The 16,505-nt window shown below is 48.3% G+C and overlaps 1 protein-coding gene across 5 annotated transcripts in view; it reads left to right on the top strand.

Annotated features, from left to right (window-relative positions):
- GLT1D1 (glycosyltransferase 1 domain containing 1) overlaps nt 1-16,505 on the top strand; it is a 90,687-nt gene that overhangs the window by 26,016 nt on the left and 48,166 nt on the right. For all 5 annotated transcript variants that reach the window (XM_007090037.2, XM_042962327.1, XM_042962329.1 and 2 more), the window contains 2 exons: nt 6,456-6,561; nt 10,995-11,046. In XM_007090037.2, coding sequence (XP_007090099.2) covers nt 6,456-6,561; nt 10,995-11,046 — 158 coding nt within the window. The remainder of the gene's footprint in view (nt 1-6,455; nt 6,562-10,994; nt 11,047-16,505) is intronic.

Raw genomic sequence — 16,505 nt, 5'->3', positions numbered from 1 at the left:
TTGTGACGGCGGATTCTGTCGCAAGTGTCCCGGGACACAGAGTCTGAGGTTGATCTCAAAATAGGAGAAGGAACAGTGTGACTTGCGTCGTGGAGGCCAAGATAAAGTTCACGGCTCTTCAAGCTCCTTGGGAACCTTTACGAGGTTGTCACTGGCTGTTGTAGGTGCTGTGCACTCACAAGGCTTCAGGCCCTGAGGCTGGTGATTCTGTTGGCCTTCAGCTGTATTTTTGTCTATAAAATTATGTCTGGTTTTTAAATGTCTTGCACACGCACGCGTGGAGTGTGTTTTGTGCCCACAAGTGGGTGACTCAGCATCTGCACGACACATCTCAGAGACCTTTCCAGATCAGTAGGGCTACTTCTGCCTTGCTCTTTTTCCCGGCTGTGTGGTATACCTCCGGAAGGACGCGTCGTGTTTATTAAAAGTCTCTCCAGGTCTCGCTCTCACAAGTAACGCCACAGCAGCTCTGACCACATTTTTCACTTCACTCTGTGGGGACACTGGTGGAGTGAATTCTCTGAATAAACCAGCGGCCAGAGGACTGTGTATTCTTCGCTTGGATGGACACCAACAAGTCGCCCTCTAGAAAGGCTACTCCCGTCCGTGCTTAACCAGCAGATGGGAGGACCGATTCGCCCTCACTCTGGTCACGGCCCCGGGTTTTTCCCTGCAAACTTCAGTTTTTCTCAATTTTACCATGCTTGGCCTTTCTTTCAGATAAATGGAGGAAATGCACAATGTTGCCCAAGGCTGTGCTTTACTCTCACGATTGGTAGGAGGAAGGAAACCCTCCCGAAGCCTGTTGCACAAGGGAAAGGATCTTACTGCTGGCGGTCCCAAATGTGGAGAAGTGAAACAGCGCCCCCCTTGGTAGATTTAGTTAGACTTTCATGCGTTTATTCCCAGCTGCTGTCTTTATGGTAGCTACACGCCATTTATTCATTTATTCCCGAGGGTCATCTCTTTGAAAGTCAGCCCCTCCTCTGAGCAGCAAACCACAGAAAGCATTAGAACCGCAGTCAGCAAGTCGAGATGGCGCCACGCACCTGGTGACTTTCACTTACCGTGTCTGGGGGTTTCCATGCCCGGGACCGTGTGGCCACCCCGTGCTGTCTCTGTGCCCTGGACCACGGACGCCGCCCAGTGCTGGTAGCTGGCTGTGTAGGATTCCGTTCTGTGCTATGTTTCTGAAACGGTCTTCATTAGATTAAACTATCTTTTAAAATATATAGCATTTAGGGGCCCCAGGGTGGCTCAGTCGGTTAAGTGTCCGACTTCACTCAGTCCGTGAGTTCGAGCCCCACGTCAGGCTCTGTGCTGACAGCTCAGAGCCTGGAGCCTGCTTCCCATTCTGTGTCTCCCTCTCTCTCTGTCCCTCCCCTGCTCACGATGTCCCGCTATTTCTCTCTCTCTCTCTCTCTCTCTCCCAAAAATAAATAAAACATAAAAAAATTTTTGAATAAAAAAAATATATGGCAATTATTGGTTTTTTAAAATTACATATAAGCAGGATTTGGAAACTTCATAAAAACACAAAGAAGGAAATACAGCACTCCAGGTTTCACTACCCAGACATAACCACTGTTCTATGTGTTTGTTTTTATTTATTTTGTTTTTTTTTTCAAAATTAAGTTTATAAAACAAGATACACTCTTCAATATAAACTTGCAACTTCTTAAAAAAAAAAACATGAATTGTTGCCTGTGCCAAGCACTGTGGTAGTTGCTATAAATGTCTGGTAATGTCCAGTCTCCCTCTCTCTGCAATTTGTGTGTGTATTTTAAAAACCACGATCAATGTTTATGGCAGCGCTTTCGACAATAGCCAAATCATGGAAAGAGCTGAAATGTCCATTGACTGATAAATGGATAAAGAAGATGTGGTTTATACACAATGGAATACTACTCGGCAATGAAAAAGAATGCAATCTTGCCATTTGCAACAACGTGGATGGAACTAGAGGGTATTATGCAAAGCAAAATTAGTCAGAGAAAGATATCATATGACTTCACTCATCCGTGGAATTTGAGAAACTCAACAGATGAACATACGGGAAGGGAAGGAAAAATAAGATGAAAACAGAGAGGGAGACAACCCCTAAGAGACAAATACAGAGAACAAACTGAGGGTTTATGGAGGGGAGGTGGGGGGGATGGGCTAGATGGGGGATGGGCATTAGGAGGGCACTTTCGGGATGGGCACTGGGTGTTGTAGGTAAGAGATGAATCAGTGGTTTCTGCTCCTGAAGCCAAGACTAAATCGTATGTTAACGAACTTGAATTTAAATAAAATAAACAAATAAATAATAAAAGCTGATCCTATGACAGTTCCACAGTCTGGTTTACCTACCAACACATCAGGGACATTTCCCCATCACTGAATGATCTTCGACGGCGTGATTATGAACGGCCACGTCTTACTTCCGTTTTGCCCCTCAACTGTGAATGATGTTGTGATGAGCCGGTTTCTGCAGGAACCTTGGGAACCCGTCTCTAGGATTTTCTCAGAGTGGCACAGCAGCCTCCCAGGCGTGTGCATTTTTACAGCTGCCGCCGATGCGTACTGCCCAACAGTCGCTCGTCACTCATCACTTGTGTATGTCTGGGCACAGTAAATATATCTAAATAAAACCTTCACGGCATGGACAAATGGAAGTTCACTTTTCGCTTTAAAACCAGTATTTGCTGAGCGGATAATTAGGTAATCGCAGTTGCTAAGACCAATGGTCAAGGGAAAAAGCACATTAACAGTATGAATATTTACTGTAGCTATATTCCAGGTGCAATGCAGTTATTAAAAAAAAAACCATATGAATTTCAATGCTTTATTTAAGCGACGGACCAATGACCAGATTAGCTTTCAAAGTAACACATTGTATTTGTTCTTCCCTCCTGGACACGTCTGTGAAAGACTTTTGACGTGTATACCCACCAGTCGTTCAAGTATATGGGAACAGAACTTCACAGCTACCCTTGTCTAAAATATAATAGAAGCCTGCTCTTGTGCAGGACGCCCCCTGGGGTCTCCTTCATATGCCCTGAATGGCGCACCAAGCAAGTTTCCCAGGCGACCTGATGTTGGCAGGAAGCTGCATGAGAAGCGTTTTGACGACGCCCTTTCTCCGTTTCTTGTTGAGAATCTGCTCAGGCTTGAACCTGGTGAGGAAGCAGGTGGTGCTGTGTGGCTGATAAAGGAGCCGGGTTCAGGAACCTGTGGTGTTTCTTCCCAGCAGACTATTGGGAATGAGACATTTCTAGCAGAGCCACTGATCTGTGAATATGACCAGCCACTTGGGTGGCTCTGAGTAAATGCACTTGGAAATAGTTTGTATCCCAGTTCTCAGGCTCAGCTCATTTCCACAAGTGCTGTTGGAAGATCGAACTTTTAGCAGGTATCGTATTAGGAGCAAGGGGTACAAAACTAATAAGCCACAATTCCTGTTCTCCAGGATTTTCCAACCTACAGATCAATCCCAAAGCCTTACGATACATGGCCTGGCATCCAAGTGGGGTGGGTGACTTCTGAGGAACTTGGAGAAGACTTTAGCGAGAAGGGCATGGCTGAGGGAGGTTTTGAAGGGTCAGTAGGAGTCTGCAGGCATTTATACACATCATGCCATAGCAGAGGACTTCTAGAATGTTGGGAGCGTTGCTTTGTTTTCTTAACCATAGAACAAGTGTTGAGAAAAAGATAGAGAAGTAAATGAAATATCCCACATTCCATTCTCCCAGGTGCTGACTTAATTCAGACAGCTTCCGGATTTATGTATTTCGAAACTTGTTCGGCGTGAAGCACGCTGATACTGTATCACGTGAAGTCCATGCTGTACCCGTATGGCTTATGCAGGGAGCCATTTAATGTCCCGAGTACGTCAGCCAATTGTGACCTCCATTTCACAGACGAGATGGCTGAGGTTCAGAAAAACTCAGCGACTCACTCAGTTACGCGTTTTCCAAGCAAAGAACCTGGATTCTGAGCCAGGGTGGTCTGGTGTTAAAGTCTGATGTTTTTCCTACTGAATTAGGGTTGACATATGGGAGCGCTTGCCAGTTGGCTTAATTAACTAGCGGGGCTGATCATTTTCATCCCGGAACGTTCTCATAACTTTCGAGCAGCTTCTGTGATTACTCGGTGTAATATCTTTCAGGTGTCCACTGTTCGGTCTTTGGAGATTTCAAGGAACGAGACTTCCTCTGCGATTTTCTTTCCCCTCCTAAAGTGGCAGTTTTTGTCAGGGGGATGCCATCCATATTCGCCCCCTGTCGGCACTGTCACAATTCGCCACAAGCCCAGGGGCACAATACAACGCACATGTATGGTTCTCCAGCTCGCCAGGTCACAGAGCTGAAAGGGATCTCATGGGGCTAAAACCAAGATGTTGGTGGGGGCTGTGTTTCTCTCCGGAGGCTTTGGTGGCAAATCTGTTTCCTTATTTTCCACCTTCTGGAGGGACACGCACTCCCATCCCGAGAGCCGGTGGGGGCCAGTCTGGTCCTCCTCACATGGCGGCCCTGGGAGCTCATTGGCCCACCTCTTCCACCTGTAAGGCCCCGTGATTACACTGGCCTGCCTCGGTAATCCAGGATGATCTCTCGCATTTTAGGGTTAGCTGACTGGCCCCTCGATTCTAAATAGCTTAGCCTGCCTCTCCCCTGAAACATTCTTAGGATCCAGGAATTAGGAATGGACATCTTTGGGGCCCATTATTCTTCCCACCTCATACCTCCCTCCCGTCCCCAAAGATCGGTGTCCGTCCCACATGCTAAACCCATTCCCCCTGTCTCAGCATCCCCAGAAGTCCACACCCATGACACGCCGTGACTTATCTCTACCGGGAGTGGTTTCCTACAACCATCTGTGGTTTTGGAAAAGGGCATACCTGTCCATGGTAAACAGCACCGACCACATAAAATGTTAGAGTGAAAAGTAAGTTTCCTTCCCATCCCAGATCTGTGGCCTTGTGGGTCCCTTGTCCAGAGGCAATGACAACCAGTATTTTGTGTATTCTTTCACAGAACTTATACATATATACAAATGTGTATTTATATATGTATATGTATATGTGTATGTATATATGTATATACATACACACATATATATATATATGCCAGTCTGCACTTGATTTTTCTCATGTGACAGTAGATTGTTTTGAGTCTTTTTGTGTCAGTGTAAACACACACACACACAAAACATATGCATCTCTTGTTTCTTTTTCTTTTTAATTTTTTTAATGTTTATTTACTTTTGAGAGAGAAACAGAGTGGGGGAGGGGCAGAGAGAGAGGGAGACACAGAATCTGAAGCAGGCTCCAGGCTCCGAGCGGTCAGCACACAGCCCGACGCGGGGCTCGAACTCACAAACCGTGAGATCATGGCCTGAGCCGAAGTCGGACACTTACCTGACTGAGCCACCCAGGTGCCCCTCTTTTTTTCCTCTTCTTCTTTTTCTTTTTTGCTAAAGGCTGGTCTTCACTGATGTATCTGAGTTGCTTCCCATCTTTGCTTTCCCCAGCCACCTCATGGTGCCCGTGGGCGCGATTCTTGGGCTGAGTATCTAGAGGCTGAATCCTTAGCCGTCAGATTGCAGGGAAAGGGCCACCTTGCCAGAGAGGAAAAAAGACGGAATGTGCTAATTTGCACTGACAGGAAGAATTCTCGGGCAAATAAGAGGGAAGGCGAGTCCCCTGTGATCAACACACTGAATCTCGGGCGGGATGGCTGGTTTGAGAAATCCCAGTAGGAACACTCCAGTTAGAGCTGGTCTGTTTGGTGGTTTGCCGGCCAGTGTCTCCTGCAATTTTTGGCTGACTCTGCAAGTCACTCTGGGGAGTCTCTTCTGCTAAGCACGTCATGTGGCTTGATCTGCGCACACCCGATGCCTCACACGTCTGAGCTCATCCAACGTCCCCTGACTCAGCCTGTCACCAGCCCAGAGTGCTTCACTCAGAACAGACTCGCTCCTGGCAGATCCCCTCTTCCTTTACATGTGCAGGGTCTCGGATGGCTCGGGTTCCTACAACAGCCCTGCATCATGCTCCCTGGAGCCATGGTGGCCCCGGGGGCGCCCTACGTCTCCCCTGGGCCCTCGCTAGCACGGCACCTGCTACTCTGATCCCCAGCCTGGCTGCACGTGGACTGCTCCTTCTCCGTCACAGATGCCGGATGAGCCCGTCTCCAATGAGCTTGGCTCTGATGGATGGTGGCCACGGCACTGGCTTTCACCTGTTAAAATTTAACGCTAATTGATTTAAAATAGTCCTGGCACCCGTGGTCTGACATGACCAATCCCCGTGTCATGTTTATAACAGGGATACCTATTCTGTTCCTCAGGCGAGCTGGATAAAATGAAACAACAACAAAACATGGTCCCCGGGTTTCCATTGCTTGGGGGTGGGCTGGCGAGGGCTGTTGGCAAAGCCACGCTCTGCCTCACTAACTGTCATAATTTTGCAGGTCACGGGATTCCCTTTGGAATCATCTTCGGTGGAACCGATTTAAATGAAGATGTTAACCATGGAGAGAAGAAGAAAGTGATGGGGAAAGTCCTGGAAGAAGCCAGGTAATGCCTATGAGAACTTCACGACGGGGGGGGGGGGGGGGGGGGGGGGGAGGGGGAGTTAACCCTTTGGGGCCTGGTGCATCGAAACCCAAAGACTCAGGAGGCAGTAGTTTGGGAAGTTTCCATCTTCACATAATAAAGCCAGTGTCTGCGTTTCATTTCTTTCTTTCTTTCACTCGGCACGTTTGAATTCTGCCAGGAAGAGTCACTGTAAACAAGTCATGGCATGAGGATAAACTACGGTTAGTATTGGGCCAAGCTTCGTAGAACAGGCTGGAAGGCGGGGCCCTGCTGTCCTGTAGCACAACACAGGCAGGTCCCAGATCTTGGGCACACGAAGCGGGTGTCTGGAGTGTTCTGAGCAGGGCTCTGAGCCGCGTGGGTTTCTGAGCTATGTGAAGCCGTCCGGGACAGGGGTCACCGGCGGGATTGTCAGCGGGGTGCCCTTTGACGAACACCTTCCTGTGTCCCCCTCCCCCGGCCCCTGGCATCCACTGTCCTGCTCTCTGCTTGTCTGCATTCGACTCCTTTAGACTCTCATGTCAGTGGGACCATACAGTGTGTGTCCTTCGTGCCTGGCTTGCTTCGCAGAGCACAATGTCCTTCATCCGTGTTGTTACAAGATGGCAGGATTTCCTCTTTTTTCAAGGCTGAATATTAGGTCACTGTATGTGCTCTCTACATTTTTTTTTTTTTTTTGGTGAAACATATACTACTTAAAATTTTTCAGTTTATTTGTTTATTTTGAGAGAGAGAGAGGCAGGGAGGGCAGACAGAGATGAGAGAGAGAGGATCCCAAGCAGGCTCTGCACTGTCAGCACAGAGTCCGACGTGAGGCTCAAACTCATGAACCGTGAGATCATGACCTGAGCCAAACCAAGAGTCAGATGCCCAACCGACTGAGTCACCCAGGCGCCCCTACAGTTTCTTTACCCACTTGTCTGTCGACGGACATTTAGTTTGCTCCCATGCCCCCAATAAATGGCCAACCACAAAATGTCTGGTCCGTCTCTACCCCTCTCCCAGCTGGGAAGTCGCGGTCAGGGAATCCAGAACTCTCTGAAGCTTTATGTCACCGGAGCATTCCCAATCCCTTTAAAGACAGCGCTCCAGGGTCCACGGTGCAGCCTAAGGCAGCCCCCTCCCCTCTTTATAAGGTGGGAGTCAGTCTTGCCCCTGAAAGCTGGGGTTACAGCGGTGTATTCGTCCATTTCAGACCCAGTTCCTCCTGACAACGTCCTGGACGTGAATGTGGGGACACAACCAAGTCCAAATAGACAGTTTACTGTGTGCATGTGTGTGTGTGTGTGTGTGTGTGTGTGTGTGTGTGTGCACCTGTGTGTGTGAGGGAAAGGGAGAGAGGGGGAGAGAAAGAAGGAGGGAAACAGGGGGAGAGAGAGGGAGGGACAGAGAGAGGGAGAGAAAGGGAGAGAGGGAGAGTGAGAGAGAGAGGAAGAGGGAAAGAGAGGGAGAGAAAGGAGGGAAAGAGAGGGAGAGAGAGGGAGGGAAAGAGAGAGGGAGAGAGAGAGGGAGAAGAGGGAAAGAGAGGGAGAGAAAGGAGGGAAAGAGAGGGAGAGAGAGGGAGGGAAAGAGAGAGGGAGAGAGAGAGGGAGAGTGAGAGAGAGAGGAAGAGGGAAAGAGAGGGAGAGAAAGGAGGGAAAGAGAGGGAGAGAGAGGGAGGGAGAGAGAGAGGGAGAGTGAGAGAGAGAGGAAGAGGGAAAGAGAGGGAGAGAAAGGAGGGAAAGAGAGGGAGAGAAAGGGAGGGAGAGAGAGAGGAGGGTTACGGTAAACAAAGGTATACAGAGTTTGGGTTTATCTTGAAAGGTGATCTATCATTATAGGTTTTCTTGATGTTGTTCTTACGCCCTAAAAATCTATTACCCTTTGATTCATGCAGTTTGCTATGCACGGTCTTACAGAAGGAAAATAATTCTGCTTGGTAGAAACATTATTGAATGAATTCATCTCATGGTATTATCATTAGCATTATTCATTGTGTTGTTATTAAAACACATTGATTTTCATCTGGGGGGGTATTGATTGAAGCCCGTGCGTGGGAAGTCGGATGAATCATAGATTCCCCGTCGGACAGCACACGGCGTACTTCTCTGTAAAATATTGAACTTGTGTAGCTTTATAATGAGTTTTGTTTTTAATCAAATACTTTTAAAGTAGTTATATTTTTCTTATAAAGTCTATTTTTGAACTTTTCCAATGTTTGGAACCTTTTTCCTCTCTGGTATAATATTGAAATTACTTCAGCATCGGCTATTTGGGTCGTATTATAATGTGGTAAGTATCTGGGACTTGTAAATACTAAATTAAGTAAGGGGTTTGAGGCCTGTGGAAATTGTTCTGTGAAGGATTGTGCAGGCTCACCTTAGAGAAACCTAATGTTGCCAAGCAAATGAGCAAAAGAGCTTATGTGAGATACACTGCCTCAGAGATAGTTTCGCCACTAGGAAATACATAGCACGTGATGGGTAAAGCCCATGGGATGGTGGGTCAGAGGGTTCAGCATCAATAATTTCAGAGGGTCTTTGAGCTACAGTGTTACTAAAGATGTTTTCCACGAGCAAAATCACGAGTCAACGTATGTTTTGAAATGGCGATATTGGTCCGAAAATGGGAAAGCGGTAGTTTTCTCGTTTTCGTAAGAAATGCATTATTTTAGGGTCACCTGGTGGCTCAGTCGGTTGAGCGTCCGACTCTTGATTTTGGCTCAGGTCATGATCCCAGGGTCACGGGATCAAGCCCCACGCCAGGCTGCAATGCTGAGCATAGAGCCTGTTTGGGACTCTCTCTCTCTCTCTCTCTCTCTCTCTCTCGGATTCTCTCCCTCTCTCTCTCCCTCTCTCTCCTCTCTCTCTGCCCCCTCTGTCTGCCCCCCTCAAAATAAATAAATGAATAAAATAAATAAATATGTATTTATTAATGTTATTTTAAATTTATTTTCTTAGGATCGTGGGGTCAGAAGCTCTCTTAGTGGTTATCTGCTGGGTGGGTGGGTGTGAACCCAGGGCAGGGGTCTGTGTGGTGAGTGAGGGGCCCCGAGAAGGAAAGGGTCACCTGCCGCTCCAGAAGAAGCAGAAACGATGGAGCTCAGTCGGTGGTCCTGCTGGCTCCGGAGACGTTTACACGTGCCCTCTTTCTTTATTTCTGTTTTCATGTTTGTTTATTTTTTTTTTTATTTTATTTATTTTTTTTTTATTTTTTTTTTTAATTTTTTTTTCAACGTTTTTATTTATTTTTGGGACAGAGAGAGACAGAGCATGAACGGGGGAGGGGCAGAGAGAGAGGGAGACACAGAATCGGAAACAGGCTCCAGGCTCCGAGCCATCAGCCCAGAGCCTGACGCGGGGCTCGAACTCACGGACCGCGAGATCGTGACCTGGCTGAAGTCGGACGCTTAACCGACTGCGCCACCCAGGCGCCCCATATTTGTTTATTTTAGACAGAGAGAGAGACAGAGCATGAGCAGGGGAGGGGCAGAGAGAGAAGGAGACACAGAATCCGCAGCAGGCTCCAGGCTCCCACCTGTCAGCACAGAGCCCGACGCGGGGCTCAAACCCATGAGCTGTGTGAGACCATGACCTGAGCCAAAGTCGGATGTTTAACTGGTTGAGCCACCCGGGCGCCCCAGCACGTGTGCTCTGTCTGATGCAAACCTTCCCAAGGCTGTCGTTGCCCCCTTGAGGCTTGACCCCCTTGACGCCTAGGTCCTGAGCGAATGGGGCGCCCCGGCAGAAGGGGTAACGGGGCGGGGTGGGGGGGACAGCCCCTGGGCGAGGGTGCCCGACCCCCCTCTTCTGCGCTCGGCCCCACGCACCTGCTCTTCCTGTTGGGATGGACGGCAGGACTCACCTCCGTTGGCTGGTTGGTTTGTTCAGTCCGCGGGTGTTTTTGCCGGTGTGCGGGTGCCAGGCACGAGTGCAGGGCTGGGGGTGTCCAGCGCAGAGCGATACTCTCACGGGGGGGGGGGCGGGGGGGGCGGTCCTGCTTGCCAAATGAGGGGATTCACTTTGCGCAAAGCACCGGGAGGATGCTTTCAACATGCCCCACCAGTCCTGAGCCATTTCTCCCGGCAGGGGGCCCCCCTGAGATGCCCCTGGCTCATCCCGTGTGATGCCCCTGGCATCACCCCGTTTCCGGCTTTTTCCCGGCTTCCCTGACCTTGCATGGCAGGAACAACAACAACAACAACAACCAATTGAAATTCTGAGCTTCATTTGTTTATTCCTTGCACACCCAACTTGTTTCGATGTGCGTGGAGATTAAACCTGATGGCCTCTGACCACACGTGATAGAGATTGATAGCACCTGAAACTCAGCGCCTTGCTGTCTCTGACAAGTGGTCCCAAAGAGCTGTTCCATGGTCATGCTAATTGAATTCTGCCCTAATTGTTTTCCTCATTTTTGTTCACTTTTACTAGATTTGCCGTCGCCTTCACAGAGTCAATGAAGGAAATGGCACAAGCACAGTGGGTATGTGTTTATTTTGTGATGTTATTTGGGCCGTGCTGGTGAGGTTGGGGGAGGGGGGGCGCTGAAGGCACTTTGATTCGAACTGACGATGTTCCCATGGACAATGCTTACTGTGGCCACAATAGTGTATTATGTTTCCCGTATATCGATGTTTTTTATTTGTGTAGATGCTCTTTTTTTTGTTTGTTTATTTATTTTTGAGAGAGACAGAGATAGGACGTGAGTGGGTTAGGGGCAGAGAGAGAGGGAGACACAGAATCCGAAGCGGGCTCCAGGCTCCGCGCTGTCGGCACAGAGCCCGACGCGGGCTCAAACTCCCAAACTGCGAGATCGTGACCTGGGCCGAAGTCGGACACTCAACCCACTGAGCCACCCGGACGCCCCTGTGTAGATACCCTTAAGACGTCACTGATTTTTTTTTTTTCACATTTCTGTTTTCCTTTTGTGTGCTCAGATTGGGTGATTTACAGGCTGCGCTGCAAATGTTGCAGCCAACTCAGGTGCACGCAGAGCAACAGTCTTTTAGGCGGTGGATGTAATTTCCAAGGTTGGACCATTTATCCAAAGAGCTTTAAAGCGTAGAGGACTTTTCGTAGCTCTGCAAGTTAATTCCCTTATTGACTTCTTTATTCACGATGGCTGGGGGGAGGGGGGGCAGGGGAATGAGCTGGTGGCAGTCTGAGTTCTCAGCGGGGAGTCACAGAAAGGCCTGGCAGAGCAGGCTGGAAATGGAAGCAGCCAACCCAGAGGCCACTTTGCCTCCCCAGCCACAAGCACAAGGCTCTGCTCTCCGGGCGGGGGGACCTGCAGGGAGCCTCGGTCACCAGCTCACCCGCTGTGCCCAGCACTTAAGCCCTTAGCATTTGTCCGCATTATTCCTGTTGGGAGTATTTTACAGGCTAGGCACTTTCTTTATGGGATTTCTGCAAGATTTGGTGCTCGTATGCTGCCGCGTTGGGACAAGGGCAGATGCAGGTCCCTCACCGAAAGCTCTGGATATTCTGTGGGCACGTGGGTGCGCTCACCCCCACGGCCGGGGCGCGACACCTCCTTTCTTCACGTCAAACGCTTCCCGGGCAGGAACTGGAGGTGGCCTTTTTCAGCGCAATTTAATACATTGAACATCTCAGAAGGAAGATCGACGAGCTTCCTGGCCCTGAGTTCCATGTTGTACCAGTTTGGCCACCTCCGTCCTCATGGCGTGCTGGTCCTCTGAAGTGATGCTTGTCCCCCTGGGGGATCCCGGGACTCTTTCAGGGTCTCCACAAAGCGGAGCCTATTTGCGTAAGAACAGGAAGCCGCTGTGTACCCTTCTCACCATTGCGAAGTCAGTGTTGAGAAAACCCGAGGATCGCTTTAGTCCCGGTGAAGGCCACCAGTGGGAGCCAGTAATAGCTGATTATTCACACCACCCACTTGTAGTTTAAAAAAGAAATCCCTTTAAGATTTCCTTGCTGAGCCAATAATATTGTTTAATTTCATCGACTCTCAACCTTTGAATGTAAGTTTTTTTCATGTCCTGTGTAATGACACAGGGAATATACCTAAGGCTGTCTGCTGCCTTCTGAGTGACGCATGGTGTTTATCTGGAGATAAAGGCGCTTGTGTGGTTGAGTCGCAAATGGAACCAGATACTTGAATGATTGGCAGACAGGCTTGGGCATTTGTCAGACATTTTTCTTCCCAACGAGTGGCTCGAGCCAGTCACGGTAAGCAAGACGGCTGGCATTATCTGTTGCCCACAATAACATTTGCCCTGTCGAGCAAAAAAAAAAAAAAAATCAAAATTTTGGAAAGCCACCACGCGGTCCACAGCTTCCCTGGTCATGTTAACACAAGACTCTCCTGGTCATGTTAACACATGAGATTTTTGTTTCGATGTTGTGTCACGAAATGCCTCAACATTCGGAAGATCTGCACCGCTCAGGGAATCCGGTCTTTTTCAGATGACGGAGGTGTGGCATGTGACATAGTCGTGCACAGGTGAAGTAGCCATCCAGAGTGCAAGATGGACCCACGGACTTTACTGGAACAGAGCATGATACGATTTCGGGTTCCTTTAGGACATTCCCATTGGTTGAGTTTTGGTGCAAGCATCTGAGAATAATGCTTGCAGTGATCTGAAAGCCCCCCCCCCCCCTTTCCAGCGACCTCTCAGGGAGATGCTGAATTTCTTCACATTTCTTCACATACCTGAGTCCAAACAGCATCCTCAAACAGGTCCAATGGAGCAGCAGATCTGGGACCCCGCCTGTCTTCTGTTAAGCCAGACAGGAAAGGAAGCTTCTACCTGTTGAAGCGTATGTTCCGGGTCTGTGAATCTGTATGTAGCCCTCCCCCCCCACCCCGAGCTTCTCCATCTCCAATGTCACCTCTGTCCGTTGACCCTAAGTAGAGATGTGTTCACTTTACGATACGTGTTAATTTTTGTTACATAACAAGCCACACCAAACATAGCGCCTTAGATCAAACACTCGTTATTTATTCTTTGCGTCGCCTGGGTCAGCTCAGCCAGGCTGGGTAGTCTGGGGTGGCCACCTTGCTAACACGGCTGGGGCCTTCGCTAGGATGGTGAGGACAACTGAGGCCTCTCCCCCCCTCCCCCCCCGGTCTGCTGTCCCCCATGAGGCTCCGCAGCAGGAGAGAGCAGGCACCGGTGTGAAAGCTTTCAACCTGATGCTTGCCTAATGTTTGGCCAAAGCAAGTCAAGGAGTGGAGATAGAGTCTGCCTCATAATGGGAGGGGCTTCAAGGGCATGGACACAAGGAAGGATGCACTTAGCGCCGGTCCTCTCCTTCGCCCTGTGTGGTTGTGAGCTCCCTGAGGACGGGGACAAAGTATGGATCACTAGTGCGTCCCCAGAGGGGTCACACCTCCTCGTGTTCAGTACACGCTTGTTGAATTGGATTTACCAAGGAAGGACCCTTCTTGAGAACTTCTTAATGTAGAAATTTCCACACAAGCAAAAGCAGCAGGAATAGAAGAGTGAACTCCCATTACCTGCCACCTGCTTACACCCTTCAGTGCTTACTTATCCACCGTCATTCTTCCCGCTTGCACACACACTCACACACACATGTATGCGCCTGCACACATACATACACACACGCGCACATGCACAGTCACACACACTCTCACACACGCACACGCTCTCACACACGTGCATGCACACACACGCACACACTTATTTTCTGGAATATTAAAAAAAATCACGCCATTTCACCTGCAAATGTATGCCATTTTACCTACAAATGCACTTTGATAATGATTTTTTTTTTAAACCTACGTACCACGTTCTGGACAAATTTTTGTGTGGGAAGACCGTGGGAAGCATGAAAGGAAGGAGTAAAGCGGGACTCAAGAATATTAACGTGATTTAAGATTTTTATCAACAAATTCTGGACGAGCTCGACTGAAGGAGTTTGGATGGGGAAAGGAAGGAGAATGAAATGGGAGCCCCAGGCACGCTGAATCTGAGACAGATATGGGACTCAGTCGTAAATATCCGGAGCGTCGCCGCGGTGTGAGGCTGTCCCGGGGAAGAGGGCGCAGCTGGAGATACAGAGCCGAGAGTCACTGGTGTCACACTGATAACTGACAAGTGGGACAGTTATTCTTATGTGAGTCCAATTTCCTATGTGGTGAGGACCGCACCGAATGCACAGAGCCGCCACGGTCTGGGTGGGTGTGGCAGTAGGGGTGATGATGCCCCAGACGTGCCCGTAGAAGGGACAGCTTGTGTCTGGGAGCTCACCTGAGACCACTCACGTTCTCAAACGGAGATGGCCACACCAGAGGGACTGTAATCCCAGGTCAGTGGTCTTTGTTTTCAGAAGAGTCTCTTGCAAGTAGCATAACCAAAAAGCTTGTTTTGTTGTTTTGTTTTGTTTTGTTTTGTTTTGTTTTGTTTTTAAACCAAACAGGAAGCAAATGTTCAGTCTGGGGTGATGATATAAGAGACCGTATAATAAAAGCTGATACTAAAGAAAGGAGGCATCTCGTTTTAGAGTTTAAAGTGGTGGGGGTTAGTTATTAAATTCGAACATGAACCTGTGTTTTTAATACAGTGTTTTGTGCTATTTTTGGTGGATGATTTTTCAGTAAAGTTCTGCTCAATACTTCATCTGATCAGTTTCTACAGATAAAAAAAAATGACCTATAAATAATGTAAAGCTTCATTATTCAGCTGCGTTTGTATAATTATTTTAGATGGATTTTTGTACAGATGATTTTTTACTTAGGTCTTCTGAACAGAGATACGGTTTTTGAGTAATTATGTTTGACTCTTCATTATTGAATTGACAGCTTTTGTTTTTAATTTTGTGTCCCTTCGTTTCAGGAGCAGGCTTGACTCGGGTTGTTGTTTACTGCATCCTACCTAATTATTATCAAACCGGAATCAAATTCCGATAATCTCAGATTAGAAAGATGTGTGGCATTTGCGTCTGATTGCACAGAACTCACTGACCGTTATTCTACTCGTGGTTGTGGTGTATTCTTGTGGTTGGTCTTTATCAGGCTCAAATCAGCCCAAACAAAGAGCCATGTAGGGCCAAGGTGCCATTGCCTTCTTCCCCGTGGAGTCAAATCATTCCATCCCCTGGTCATTGACCTGAGACAATGTGCATGGAGCATTAGCCACCCAGGGAGCTACCCAAGTTGAAGGTCCAACATTTTTATTGGAGCTTCATTCTGTAGGTTTGGGTGGTTGACAGCTCATGTGCAGGAATCCAGTGTTCAAAGTGGACAGATGCCACTTGACTCCAAGTTCCCACCCTAAATGACCCGGTTGGTCTTTGTGGCATGGCCGGCCCCCACCCTAAGCCCATTGGGTGTGACTGGCCCTGCCCTAAACAAAGACACTCCTATCATGTATCATGTAGATTATCTCCCAGAGGTCACATGCAAAGGCCAAGTTCTTTATTGTACATCATCTAGCTCCAAAATCTTATTATTTCAACATGTCATCAATATAAAAATCACGAATGAGATAGTTCACTTTTTTCCTGGTTTGTTTTTGTACTGTCTTCAAACCTCATTGCGCCTTATGCACTTAGGGCACATCTCCGTTCAGAGCAGCCCTTGTTCAAGAGTGCCCTGGTCTCCTGTGTCTGGTGGCTGGTTGGTCAGCCCAGCCCTGTACATACAAGTGGGGGATGAGCTTTTTCAAGATTGCGAAGACACACTCTCGCACAGCCTTGGGGAGTGGGAGATATCTTAACGGAGATGTATCCAGAACGGTGTATTTTGCCAGCCCCGGGTCCCTTCCTGCCCTCTGGGAAAGCCAGGGTACTACTTTGGAGGCTGTTTATGGTCCCCTATCTATCTCTGGCTGACTACACAGATTAGTTGGATTGGATTTCAATAAAGATGGTTTTATTTTATCTCTTTTAATTGGAAATGCCTTTGTTTGGGCTCATCGTTATTATTTTTTAGTGTTGTTTAAATCACCCTTAACG

Source organism: Panthera tigris, chromosome D3 (genome assembly GCF_018350195.1).
Source record: "Panthera tigris isolate Pti1 chromosome D3, P.tigris_Pti1_mat1.1, whole genome shotgun sequence".
Classification (NCBI taxonomy): domain Eukaryota; kingdom Metazoa; phylum Chordata; class Mammalia; order Carnivora; family Felidae; genus Panthera; species Panthera tigris.
The sequence above is the reverse complement of the archived record's forward strand: the minus strand, read 5'-3'. Positions and strand labels throughout refer to the sequence as shown.